The following is a 14,410-nucleotide window of genomic DNA, read 5'->3' as shown; positions in this document are numbered from 1 at the left end:
TATAAAGGAAAGTGGGGGAATCTTGATTTCAGTCACTTTAATAAGCTCCATTTTAGGTTAGTTTTTCAGTTTCTCTTGTTTTTTGTTGGTTGTTTTGTTTTCCCTAGATAACCAGTCATCTACAAATAATAAGAATTTTGTCTTTTTTTCCTGTGTGTATATTTTATGAGTTTTATTTTTTATTGCATAAATAATGAGATAGCACTCTTTTTTTGATTCTAATGGTATTGCTTCTAGTTTTCTTGGTGCCTCTTTTTGAGTGTGTTTTTAAAACAAATATGCTAATCTCTATTAATTTCCATTAAGGTTTCCTACCCCTTGAGTCAAATTTAGTAACTAAAATTTTCCTAGAAAAACATGGATTTTAAGCGAGTTTTCATGTAGCTTTGTAAATTATATTCTTATCATCTAAATTTTTCTCTCTGTGCTTTTAGTTCCTTTTCTCATTCCTGATTATACTGCCTTGTTTTTCTCCATTTTCCTTTATTTGATTTCCCACTGTATTTTCTGGTTCTTTTCAAATAAGTAGATATGGGAGTAATTCATTCTGTAGTTTTTTCTAATTCACTGGATTGGACTTTCATATTCATGAATGTAAATGTTTTTCTAGGAGTACAGCTTTGATTTCACCATTAGGGGTGAAATGTAATGTGCTCATCATCTTTTCTAAAGTCTGTAATTGCAGTCTTTATTTCCTCTTTGACCAAGCACCATTAAGGAGACTGCTTTTCTAAGTAATTAGATTTTTTTAATTTATACTTTTTCCTAGTGAATTGAAATTTTTTTGTTTTGTATAGGTAAAATAATATAATCTGAACAATATTTACATGAATATTTTTGCAAAATTTAGTTAGTTTTTCAATGATTCATTTTTGTAGATGGTTCTATAATGCTGGGGAAAAGGTATACTCACTATTATGAGAATGTTTATTCATTTATATAATTATAACTTCCAAAGCTTATTTATGTTTTGGCTTCTTGTTCTGTCATGTGTTAAAATTTTTGGTACTATTTTGGTTTCTATCAATTTATTTTATTTATAACAACTTTTGCTTTGTGAATCTTGCTGCAAAGTTATTTAATACATAAAAGTTATATCTTCATTGTAAGTTTGCTTTTTTTCAATGTAAAATGACTTTTCCCTCTGTTTAATGCTTTTCACCTTACGTTGTTTTATGTGTGCCACCTGAAAAATTATATAAAGTGAAAAATTATATAAAGTTTAATTTTCTTAACCCAAACTATAATCCTTGAGTTTTGTTGAGAAAATAAACAATATATGACTAAATAAAAGCATAATAGCACAAATAGTTATATTCGTGAAAGTGAAAGATCTGTACATTGAAAACTATTGATATAAATAACAGTGATGAAAGAAATCAAAGAAGACACAAATAAATGGACAGATATTCTGTGTTAATGGACTGGAAGATTAATATTGTTAAAATGTCCATACTACCCAATGTGATCTACAGATGCAATGCAACCCCTATCAAAATTCCAATGGCATTTTTCACAGAAACAGAAAAAAACAATCCTAACATTCACATGGAACCACGAAAGACCCTGAGTATCCAAAGCAATCTTGAGAAAGAAGAACAAAGCTGGAGGCATCACATTTCCTGATTTTGAACTATAGTATTTTGAACTACAAAGCTATAGTATTCAAAACAGTATGGTATTGGGACAAAAACAGTCATACAGATCATGGAACAGAATTAAGAGTGCAGAAATAAAGCCATGATAAACCGGGCAATTGGGATTGACATATACACACTACTATATATAAAATAGATAACTAATAAGAATGTAATGGGAACTCTACTCAATACTCTATAATGAAATACATGGCAAAAGAACCTAAAAAAGAGTGGATATATATATATGTATAACTGATTGACTTTGCTGTACAGCAGAAGCTAACATAACATTGTAAATCAACTATACTCCAATAAAAATTAATTTAAAAAAATTTAAAAAATAAGCTTCATGATGAAAGAAAGAATGAAAGAAAGAAAGAAGAGAAGGAAGAAAGAAAGAAAGAAAGGAAGGAAGGAAGAAAGAAATAAAGAAAACCATGCATATATGGTCAATCAATTTTCCACACTTAAAAACCTGCAGATACCTTGGGAGAAAGTCTACTACATATAACAGAATGATGAAGGTTGTTGAAGGTTGATCTGTAATCTCTCTCCTGACTGATTGTAATGAATTAAGTAATGGAACTTCCTCATTGAGACCCCATACTTTTAGGGAGAAAGATCAGGAAGTTTGGCTAACAATAACAGACCATGTCAAGATCTATCTTTTGGCTCTCTTGCCTCTAAAACCTGAAAGTGTTGTGAGTCATTTGTGTGGCACTGGGAGGTTCAAAGTTTTGCTATTTATGATAGCAACTACACCAAACATTTATCTAGTGAGGCCGGACATGTGTCCTTTATATATTTATTACTCATTTGTATTTCCTCTTTATATATACCAGTGAAGTTTTTCTTCTACATGACGGTCCAAAACATTTCCTGTTAAAGTTAATAATAAACAAGTCTTGTTGCTGTTCTTGTTGTGAAACTAATTTATTATTCCATGAATTTTTGTTTGAAAGGTAGAAGTGACACATGCAAACATTCAAACTGTGCAGAAAGGCACAATGTTAAGGTAAAAATTCTTGCCTATACTCTTTGTCTCCTGCTCTTAGACTCTTCCCACAAAAGTTATTACCACATTATCTCCCCACTATTATCACCAGGGCGTACGATGGGGAAGGAAGGGTGTGAGATCTGAAGTCAATGTGACTGGGTTTGAATCCTGGCTTTGAATTCTAGCTTTGTGACCTTGAGCTAACAGTTGGTGCCTTAATTTTCTCATCCAACAAAAGGGGTAAAAATAATACTGATATCATTGGGTTGTTATGAGCATTAAATGATAAAACATCTGGATCACAAGTGTTTTAATAGGTATTCGTTTATAAACTTTTAATTTTGAGATAATTATAGACATACAGAAGAGTTGTATAAGTAGTACAGAGAGTTCCCATACACCTTCACCTAGTGTTACTGTCTTACATAAGCAAAGTACAGTTACAGAAACTAAGAAATTAACATTGGTGCCTTACTGTTAACTACAGTACGGGCTGTTCAATTTGCACCACTAATGTTCTTTTTCTCTTCTGGGATCCAATCCAGGATCCCACATTGTGTTTATTTATGTTTCCTCCTCTCTCTGTAGTTCCTCAGTCTTTCCTTATTTTTCATGTCCTTGATACTTTTGAAGAATACTGGTCATTGTAGTGTGTAAAATGTCCCTCAATTTGGGTTTGCCTGATGTTTATTTACGATGAAGTTGAGGTTATATATTTTGGCAAGAATGGCACAGAGATGATGCTGTGTCCTTCTCAGTGTACCATATCGGGAGCTACATATTGGTACGTCTGATTACTGTAATATCAGTTAATATGCCTCGATCGCTTAGTTACAGTGGCACGTGCCATGTGTCTCCACTGTAAGGTGGCTATATTGACCTTTGTAGTTAATAAATATTTTGGACGTGATACTTTGAGACCAAGCAAATATCTTATTTCTTCATAAACTTTCATGCGCTGACTGCAGCATTTATCATTGGATCTTGTCTGTAGTTATTATGACTGTGGTGTTCTAATAGTGATATTCTATTTCCCTCAGTCTGTCTTCATTTATTAATTGGAATTTTCCTGTAAGGAAGAGTTTTCCTTTTGCCCCCTTTTATTTGTTTATTTAATTATTTATCCATGTCAACATAGGAGGATCTATTAACTTTTCCTTAAAAAACAGTAAGTTTCCATGATATGCACAGTTCTCTTCCAGCTAAAATTACCATGCCTCAAGCAGGAATCCCCAGCTGGGTTTGAAACAGTGATGAAAGCAGATGTCCATGCTTGAGAGAGGTGCTGTCATCCACCCAAATGACCCTGGGACCCCACTTACTGTAGCCCATCAGGGTGAGCGCTCCTACAAGCATGATCAGAGTCTGTAGAGCATCCGTGTAGATCACAGCAGCCAGGCCACCTAGTGGGAAGATGAGCACTGAAGTGAGGGTCAGGTACTCTGGTGGAGAGGAGTTACTCTGGGTGGCAGAGGGAACTTGGAATTTCAAGACCTGACGGGGGAGAGTTCCTAGTGTTGATTGTTTGCAAAGATGGCCACAATATCTCCTTCCCAGGTGCCTGCCCATTTTGTAATGTGGCTTTGCTGCTCCTTTCATGTTGAGGTGAAGTTGATTTCTCTTCTTCTTAAATACGGTTTGGCCGAATGACTTGCTTTAACCAATAGATACGGTGGAAGTGATGTTGTGCAGCTCCAAGTCTGGTCCTCAAGAGGCCTGCAGTTCCTGCTCTTGTTCTTGTGTTTCCCCGAGAACACTATGCTTCTTTAAGAAGCCCAGTCTAGCCTCATGGAGCATGATGGGCCACCTGGAAGGAAAGCCCAGCTGACAGCCAAGCTAACCACCAGCCACCTGAGTGAGACCATTTTGTTCCACCCAGCTGTTCCAGGTACCATCTAACTAATATAATTCAACCGAGCCAGGTGAGAACAGCAGAAAAACCACCCAGGCAATGCATGGAATGAATTGTGGGCAGAAATAAACCATTCACTCCCTAATGGGGGGGTAGGTGGTTAGTTACACAGTAATTTCTAACTGACATGGGAAGTGATGCTTGGGCCATGGTCCCCAAGCTCTGAAGACCTTTATTTTAACATTGGAAAAAGGATGTGAGTACTAGGTATTCAGAGTCTAATAGGCTTCCCAAAGAGGGTCGCAGTGGTTGGCCTCAGTGGATTCTTATTGGTCTCACCACCTAGAAAAATCTTTGTAATGACAATCATGGTAGCAAATCCATCAGCATCTGGACAAAACAATCTTTCCAGTCTCTTCCCTATCCTTTTCTCCTTCCTCTTTCCCTACAGAGAAGGAACACTTATCTGACATGAACATATTTACTCATAGGTAAAGTCACAGTACACTAAAAAAACCAAACAAACATTCATGTGGGTGTGTTGTTCTGTGATTCCTCCTTCTTTGCCCCAGGAATAGGGTCATCTCACAAATGGAGAGAGAACTGGCTTAGCATCTGGCCCCAATTCTCTGCTGGCCCCACTCAGGCAATTAGTCAGCCTGAGTGTGGTGAGATCCTGAAGATTGGTACCACTGAAACCCACCCACGTTTCTATACTAATGTTTATTGGGCATTTATCACTTACCAGGCACTGCATCTAGTGTTTTATTTAATCACTCACCAAACATCTGGTGAGCGCCCAAGCTAGTTCTACGTGGTAGGGATACAGAGGCAAACAAAACAGCATGTTGCCTGTCTCCTCGGAGCTCCTAATGAGGGAGACACCCCCAAACAAGGAAACAGAGAGATAGATTGGCAATTGCGACTAAATCTTTCCTTTCCCTGTGCCCCAGACACGTGGCTTCTGTTAGCGCTGAAAACTCAGCCCAGATCTTTCTGCATCAGCGGGCTTTTGAATTTCTGAGAACTGGTCACTCTTCTGTCTAGAGCCTCCAGTGGTGTTCCACGGCATTTGGGACTAAATCCAGGCTCATCTGATTTCCTTCGAGGCTCCGGTGCCTGCCCTTTCCTCCACTCCTTTCTCCTCCCATCAAGGCTGCGGCACAGTACGATGCCGGCGTCACCACTGTCACTCCAGCTTGTATGAGTGGCCTCCCCCGGAGCTGGACAGGACTCAGCCTCAACACATGTGCTCACTCACCTTCAGCCACCCTGACCCCCTTGCTATTCCTCAAACAAACAACACGGGTTCTCATGCCAGAGTCTTCCCTTTATCTCATTTAAATCTGGTCCACATATCACCTTAGAGAGGCCTTGCTGAACGTTGGATGCAAAAGAATCCTCCCACCATTATTCCCCATCTCGTAATAACAGTACACTCTGACATCACTTACTGGCTTCCTTGTTCATTGTCTGTCTCCCCATCCCCACTAGAATGTAAGTTCCTTTGGAGTAAAGATTTTTTTCTGTCATGGGAATTCCCTGGTGGTCCAGTGGTTAGGACTGGGTGTTTTCAATGCCCGGGTGGGCCTGGATTCAATCCCTGGTGGGGGAACTAAGATCCCACAAGCTGTGTGGCCAAAAAAAAGAGAGATTTTGTCTATCTTGTTCACTGCTATGCCCCATTTCCTAGCACAATGCCTGGCATATAGTAGGTGATACATAGATAGATATAGATATAGAATTTGTGGAATGAATTACACCAAGAGGAGGCAGAGAAGGATGAAACTGGAACAGAAAGAAGATGAGAAGGTGAATACTCAAAAGCAGATACATGTCCAGGTGCTGCACTCCACCAGCCACTCTTCTGGGATGCAAGTCTGAGGGGGAAAGTTGAGGCTCCCCGGCCTCAGGCTCCAGAATTGCAGTGGTTTATGGTCTAGCTTTGTATGGTGTGTGTGAATACACATGCTCGGCAGTTAGTAGGTTCTAATGAATAGTTCTTGAATAAATAAATGGAAAATAGCTTTATGCAGTTGTGGTACCTTTTTAAATCCTCCCTTCTATCAGGCATCCCTCTTCCTTTGGACAATGACCAAGAGAAATCATATTATCTGGGGTGATGGACTGAGGGTTCATGAAGACATGGTCTTGGCACACTGGAACATCAGAAGACAAGCCAGGAAAAGACAGGGTGGCCCACAGCCCCTGCCCACCACCTCTCCCAGAATCACCCCTTGTTCAGTCGTACCTGCAACAGTGTATAGAGCTGTGATGGCCAGCAGCCCGACTATGGCCAGGTACAGATTTAGGTGCAAAGACTGCTGAATGAAGATGGCACCTGCATACATGTCTACCTGGAGAGACATGAAGTTGACGGGTGAATGAATGAATGGACGTTTTAGCGCAGTTTTCCCAGGCTCAGGCCCTAGCCTTGATTCTGGCAAACACAGAAACATCATATGATGTCTTTTCTTCATCTCTTCCTAGATCAGGGGTCTCAAACGGGAGCCCTACAGGTGATTATGTTTGAGACCCCTTCACTGGGCTAATACAAGCGCCTCAGTTGTCTTCCTGCTTCTATTCTTGATCTGTCTACTCTCCATCCTCCACACTGCAGCCTTTATCAAATACCATCGTGATCATCTCATCCTCAACAAAACTCTTCAGTAGCTCTCTACTGCCCCCAAGATAATGTCCAAATAAGTTAGAGCCGTATACCAGTCCCTTCATGGTTTGCGTGCCACTTGACCTCATTTTCTTTACTCACTTCATGCTCCCAGTTCTCCAGACACACTGAAATACACCCTGTTTCCCTAACAAGTCATGTTTATTCATGCCCCCAAGCGTTTGCTTATTCTGTCCAGCCCTCTGGAACGCCAATCCCCCTTTCTCTACATCCTCCTCAGATGTAACTTTCCTTGGGAAGGTTTCCCCACATCTGTAGCTTCCCACCAGAATGAGAGCGAGCATTGCCCTTCTGCCTTTCACATCTGGAGCTGGCAGAGTCAGTTATTGTTGTTTGAACTGAATGCAATTCCTCTGCCCACCCCCCTCCCCCACATAGGACAAGGTTCCCCCCAGTTCCAGATGGAAGAGAAGAGGGCATCAGTGTGAGTCAGGCTGAGCAGCAAGTACTGGAGGTTGCAAAGCATCTGCTCTTGGCTGCTTTCCAGAAGATCTGCCCATCCAAACGTCAGGGTGGGGCAGGCTCAGTGGGCCATCAGCACATATGATTAATAGTTGATAACTGCCTGATCCCAGGAGGAAGATGACAGACCCACCTGAGGGCTCTCCGAGTCCCATTCAGTGATGGGCACCATCCCAAGGTGTTGCTGAAGAAGCTTTGGCAGGAGAAGGGGGAGGAGTCCTTTCCTCTACCTTTTTCCCGTACTTCCTCTGCCCCTGCTGAGCCTTTGCCCCCAACCCTCTCATCTTCCTTGAACCTCCCAGAAGCTTCCTCAATAGGAGGAGAAAGTGGATGGGGAGGGACACCACCAGCTGAGCTTCTCACCAGGCTGTGTCCCCACCTTACCGAGATCTTGGTGAAGATGTAGATAAACAGGTAGAGAACAGCCAGGATGATGGGGATCCTGTTGCCGCCAAAGCGTTTCCTTAGGTATTCTGGCATCGTGGTGACCTGGGGACCAGAGTTGAGATTTTGCCACTCAACAGCCCTTCTTCCCCCTCCCCCCTTCTCCCCAAACTCAGAAGCACAGATGGTCTTCTTGGGATTCTCAATGGGAGACTTAAAAGAGAGGAGAAAATGGGAACAAAGGGGGTGGGGTGAGGATGGACCGGGGTCCTGTGCAGTTATGTACCCAACTATCATATATCCCAAATGTATACGCCACCCCAATTTTTGCCCTCTCCTGTGTTACTAATGTTATTACATAAAACTTATTAATATAGATGTTACTATTATAAAACTTAATGTTTTTCTTTAAACCAACTCATGTTTATATTGAAGTAAACTTATCTAAAAAGAAAACTTCAAATCACCACTGTAAATGAAAAATCAATCCTAAACTTAAGGGAACAGCAAAAATATGCACATGGATAATAAAATAACTCATTCATGTTCTATTCTTTCCTGGCAACTTCCTCTTGCACACCAAAAACCCTGGGCCCAGAGCCTACTCATTCTTTCTTTTACAAAAAAAAAAAAAAAAGAAGTTGTCAGGAAAAGTGTTGAACAGGTGTTAAATGCTCACTAACATCAACATGCGACTTTACCCTTGAGCTCATTGAAAGATGATGGAAGAGGAAATAAGTTCGCCAGGTGATTCAGTGTAGTTGGCTCCATGTCTAACACCTAAACTCATCTCAAGCGTCTCCATTTGTCCATGTTCTAACCTTTGGGGAAGTTGCTCTCATGTAACCCTTCAGCCACGTTACCAGGAGCAGAGAATCCAGAGACAGCAGAGAAACCAGGGAAGCACTGAATTAGGTCCAGATGGGGGGGCCAAAGCTAGGTGCCATTACCATATAGGGCACCCCAGGGGTTGAGCCATACCGAGGAGAACCATTATTTGGGTGGCACTTTTCTTTGGGGATAGCATGTCCTTGCCCAGTCTCCTCACTGTACCGGCAGACTTGGGGGTTGAGAGAACGCCATGTCTAGACAATGGAACCTCAAATGCACAATTGTTCTTCCATGAGGTCCCGGATGTTGGATGGGAAAAGACAGAGTAATGATTATGTTTGCAGCCCCTCGTCCAGGCTGTTGCTGCTTGGGTGTTCCTTAGTCTAACCCAGGGAGTAGACTAATGGGTACCCAACCATGAGCTGATAAATGGCAAACCATGCATCCCAAGGTCAGATTGTGAAGGCAGAAGAAGCTGGGAGTGGAGACTGGGAGAGACTGGATGGCCAGACTTGATTCAAGAATGGTAAGTTGTTAATAGTAGAATCTGAGTACAGTATTCAAGACTATAAGGGTGTCCAGTGTCAAATTATTTCAACACTGATGTAGGTTTGAAATTTTTTTCATAATAAAATATTGGCCAAAAAAATTGAACTCTAGGAATAAACAGACACCTTAAAATTTAAAAAAAGAAAAGAAGCATCTCTTTCCTCTCCCTCTCCCCAAAAGGGCAATTCGGGATTCTGAGCCTCATGAGTGGCTTGCCTCAACCCTCTGATTGGCTGCAAGGCAAACACAGCAGGGATTTTCCAGAAGCACATTGCACTGAGCTCTGACACTCTATCAGGGACTAACACGTGGAGAGATTCAATCAAACCGTATTGAATGGACACACTCTTCGTGATGGTATGAAAGCTAATTAGAGAGAGTGCATGAGAACTTCAGCCCATTCAGATAAGTGGACCAAGGAAGATGCTCCTCAAGAGGATTCGCTATCTTGTCTGTGAATGACAACCACCAGCTGGTCTTGTTGGGGAGCGAGACGCCTATCACTGGCTGACAGCTTTTATTATCAGTTGTCCTCCATTACGATCTACAGGGAGCCGCACAGCCTGCTACATGCGGGAAGTTTCTAATGAGCTAAGAAAGGAAGGAGGCATGAAAGTCAACAGAAGCCGAGCAGCACTGGTATCTAGAAATCAAACTCTGGGGAGAAATGTGAAGCTAGCTGACAGATGGGAGGCAGAGCCTAGGCTGTTTGTCGGAAAGCAGCTAAGAAGGCAATTTGCCAACAAGCAAGGTTGAGAGAGACAGAGACAGAGAGGTGAACGACTGTTAACACAGGAACCACCCTCTGAGTGTTGCTGGGTGAATGTTTACAGGAAATAAATGCAGCCAATGACGACTGCCCGCAGGGAGGACCGCCCAAGTTCCTTGGTCTGGTGGCCCCTCATCTCCTGGGGGTGGAGGGCAGTGAGGGAACTTCAGCATCTCTCTTACTCTCCCTTGAATCATGTCCAGACAGCCACACTCGGTCCTCATATAAAACCCCTCCCTCTTCCTCGGAAACCCATGCCATCCGGCCATAGCAGCTTCCGCCCACCCCAAGCCTCCCGGGAACACTGTCCAGCAGCCAATGAGAATTCAGCTCCTTCACTGTCTTCCCCTCTTTCTAGACTTTCCCCGAGTCTGGACGCAGCTTCAAGGACAGTGAGGAGCGCCCCCTGGGACGTCTTGTACAGTGTCTTAGTTTGTTTAACCCCAACAGATGGGCATTTCCATTCCAGCAACCCATTTCTCTGGCCAACATCCAAACCTCGTCATCTCCAGGACCCCATTCACCTCCAATACCCCAAATTTTCATCAATGCAACCCTTTCGTTTGCTGACTCTGATGACCCCGGCTTTGGGACCTGACCAAGACTTTCAGTCCCTAATTGGTGCCTCTTCTTTTGGGTGTAAGCTCATCCTTCATTTCACTTCCTTCTGAAATCATGGACCCTGCTACCAAGTAATTTCAACAAATATTTTTCAAATATCTACTATGTATCAGGCACTATTCTAGACACTGGGGGAAAACAGAGATAGTTCTTGCCCTCCTGGAGCTTACAGTCTAATGGGAGAGACACACAGTCTGGGGCAGTGGCTCTCAATGGAAGGAAGAGATTTCATACCTCCCCAGGGAACATTTGGCAATGTCGGGAGACACTGCAGCTGCCACAGTTTGGGGGGTGCTATTGGCATCTAGTGGATAGAGATCGGGGATGTTGCAAACATCCTACAATGAACAGACTACCCCACCCCTCACACCTGCATAAAAACACACAACAAAGAATCATCCTGCCCCAGATGTTACTACTGCTGATGTTGAGAAAGTATAGTGGGAAAAACACACAGTCTAATGGGAGAGGCGTATTAATTTAATAATCACACAAGCAAATGCAAAACGGCAACTATGGCAAACACAATGAAGGAGGAGACTTCACCTAATCAGAGAGGTCAGAAAGGGCTTCCTGGAGGAATAGTTGCTTGAAGTAGGATTTGGATAGATGATAGGAGTTAACCGAACCACAAAGGAAAAGGAAAACTTTCCAACAAGAGGGGAAAGCACTGTAATGGGCTGAGGAAGTAGAGAACCTGGTGAGGATGAGGAACTGTTAGACCAGTGCCTGGAATGCAGTTGACATTCAGCTAAATAAATGCTTCTTCAATGAACAAATAAATGAATGAACTGACAGGAGTAAACTGGTGGTTAGAGAGTAGGGTGGGTCCCACAGAGTAGGGGGGAAAAGGTATTTGCAACACATATAATCACCCTAAGGGCTTGTTTCCAGAATGTATAAAGAGCTTCTATCAATAAGAAGAAGCTATATAACATAATAGAAAAGTTGGCAAAAGTCCTAGACAAGTTACTTCCTTAAAGAGAAAATCCAAATGGCCAGAAAATATATAAACAGAATTGCCAATGGAAAGAACAGTGAGGGGGACTTCCCTGGTGATCCAGTGGTTAAGAATCCGCCTTCCAATGCAGGGGACCCCTGGTTGGGGAACTAAGATCCCACATGTTGTGGGGCAACCAAGCCCGCACGGGGCAACCAAGCCCGTGCACTGCAACTACTGAGCCCGTGCACCACAACTAGAGAGGAGCCCACAGGTCGCAATGAGGAGCCCGTGCACCACAGCAGAGGATCCCACATGTTGCAATGAAGATCCTGCGTGCCGCAACTAAGACCTGATGCAGCCGAAAATAAAATAAATAAATAAATAAATATTTAAAAAAAAAAAAAAAAAAGGAAAGCACAGTGAGACATTACAACACACCCACCAAACTGGCAAGAATTTTAAAGTTGGAAAATACCAAGTGTTGGCAAGGATGTGGAGCAATGGAGCAAAGGGAATTTGCATACACTGCTGGTGAGAGAATAAACTGACAGAGCTACTTTGGGAAAAAGTTTGGCAATATCTAGTAAAGCCAGATAAACACATCCAATGACCCAGAAATTCCACTTATAGGTAGATTTTCTCCAGAAATGCATGTTTATATGCATCAGGACACTTGTATAAAAATGTTCACAGCAGCATTGTCCATCATAGGCTAACATTAGGAGCAACCTTGTTTATGTGCATCAGGACACGTATAAAAATGTTCACAGCAGCGTTGTCTATCATAGGCCAACATTAGGAACAACCTAAATGCCCACGAACAAAAGAATAGACAAATATATTGGGGTATAGTCATACTACAGAATACTACATAGCAATGGAAATTAACACACCAGCTACATGCAAGGAAAGAATGTAATCCCCCCAATTCCATGTATATTTCATTCCAAAAAAGTACAATTAAACCATCTGTTTAGGTATGCACAATTAAAACTGTGAAGAAAAGTAAGGAAGTGAGTCTAATGAAAGCCACTGTGAAAGGAAGGCATTGTGATCTGCTAAAGGCATGTGGGGGAGTGTTATATTTTGTGTCTTTTTTTTTTTGGCCGCCCCATGTAGCATGTGGAACTTCCCTGACCTGAGATTGAACCTGTGCCCCCTGCAGTGGAAGCACGGAGTCTTAACCACTGGACCACCGGGGAAGTCCCTGTTTTGTGTCTTGATCTGGGTGTTCATCTTACAGTAGTTTGTTAAGCTGCACATTTGTGTTTTACCACTTTTCTCTGTGTTTATTTTATTGCCCAATAAAAATAGATTGGGTAGCTTTTAATCTTTTTTCAGCACTCTGGCATTTATTATCTAATATGGGCTTAACCTTCTCTCTGAATAAGATGTTGTCCAAAGAATGTCTAGAGCCACAGGAATTTTTTATTGAACAACAGAGCTTGGAGATTCTTTCACAGCAGCACAACTCTGTCAATTTCAGCCCTTTTCACAGCATGATATCCGCAGTACAGATGCCCAGTCCCCTAATGAGCGATACTGTGGTTGCCCACAGGTTTTTCTATTACAAACTATAGAAGTCATTTCAATTCTTCATGCCTCTTATTAACCTTCGACCACACAAATTCCTTCCTCATTCAGCAAATGACACTGTCTTCTACTTCCCAGAGAAAATGGAAACCATCAGCTGAGAACATCTGGCCACCCTACCTATGAATTAACCTGCATCTCCACCATCCTTTACTCTTTCCTATACTAGGTGCTCAAGAAATATCTGCTGATGCTTTGGCCCAGAGATCCTCAGTCGCAGTCAGTGTTGTTCTATCCCAGAGATTTTGTCTATGTGGGAGCTAATCACAGGCGGGTATGGGCAGACCCAGGCCCCCAGTCACCAAAAACCGTGCTTTTAGACTCAGTATTATCTCCAAGTGAGGTTATTTATCCCTACATCACTGCCCTTTGCATAAGATTGCACTACTTCTGGTACAGAGTGATTTTTTTTTCCAATGGTTTCTCTGATCATTAAGTAGTTCTTTCTACTTTGTGTATTTTTTTAAATTTCTGTAATAAAAAGTTAAAATCAGTTATTGCTTGATGAATAACACTATGATATTGTATGATCTTGCCCTGTGTAGTAGAATGTCTAAAACAGAATTAAGTCTAGATGGTATGAATGACAGAAGGCTGTCAGTAAGATCACAGGTGATTTTTAAGTTTATTTTTTTATTTTATTTTTTGGCTGCACCGCACAGCATGTGAAATCCTAGTTCCCCCACCAGGGATCGAACCTGCGCCCCCTGCATTGGAAGCACGGAGTCTTAACCACTGGACTGCCAGGGAAGTCCCTAGAAGTGATTTTTTTAACTACTTTTTTTTTCAAAAAGTCTAAAGCAGCATTATTTTGTAACAAAAATTTTGACATATCACATCAGCCAGAAATAACTCAATTATTACGGTTTTGGGTGCAAAGGAAGAAAAAAAAAATCACTGAATCGTGTGTGTGCGTGTGTGTGTGTGTGTGTGTATGTTAAAAGCAGTAATCTGTTGTGGCTTAAACATTTAGAAAAGACTGTGATTTTGGGCTTCCCTGGTGGCGCAGTGGTTGAGAATCTGCCTGCCAATGCAGGGGACACGGGTTCGAGCCCTGGTCCGGGAAGATCCCACATGCCG

The 14,410-nt window shown here is 42.0% G+C and overlaps 1 protein-coding gene across 2 annotated transcripts in view; it reads right to left on the bottom strand.

Annotated features, from left to right (window-relative positions):
• Positions 1–14,410, bottom strand: part of SLC5A11 (solute carrier family 5 member 11) — a 53,072-nt gene that overhangs the window by 17,284 nt on the left and 21,378 nt on the right. For both annotated transcript variants that reach the window (XM_059898987.1, XM_059898988.1), the window contains exons 6-8: positions 8,025–8,129; positions 6,741–6,846; positions 3,960–4,040 (exon numbers count right to left, since the gene is read on the bottom strand). In XM_059898987.1, the coding sequence (XP_059754970.1) occupies positions 3,960–4,040; positions 6,741–6,846; positions 8,025–8,129 (292 nt within the window). The remainder of the gene's footprint in view (positions 1–3,959; positions 4,041–6,740; positions 6,847–8,024; positions 8,130–14,410) is intronic.

This window comes from Balaenoptera ricei, chromosome 15 (genome assembly GCF_028023285.1).
Source record: "Balaenoptera ricei isolate mBalRic1 chromosome 15, mBalRic1.hap2, whole genome shotgun sequence".
Taxonomy (NCBI): Eukaryota; Metazoa; Chordata; class Mammalia; order Artiodactyla; family Balaenopteridae; genus Balaenoptera; species Balaenoptera ricei.
This window is presented reverse-complemented; position numbering and strand designations above follow the sequence as displayed.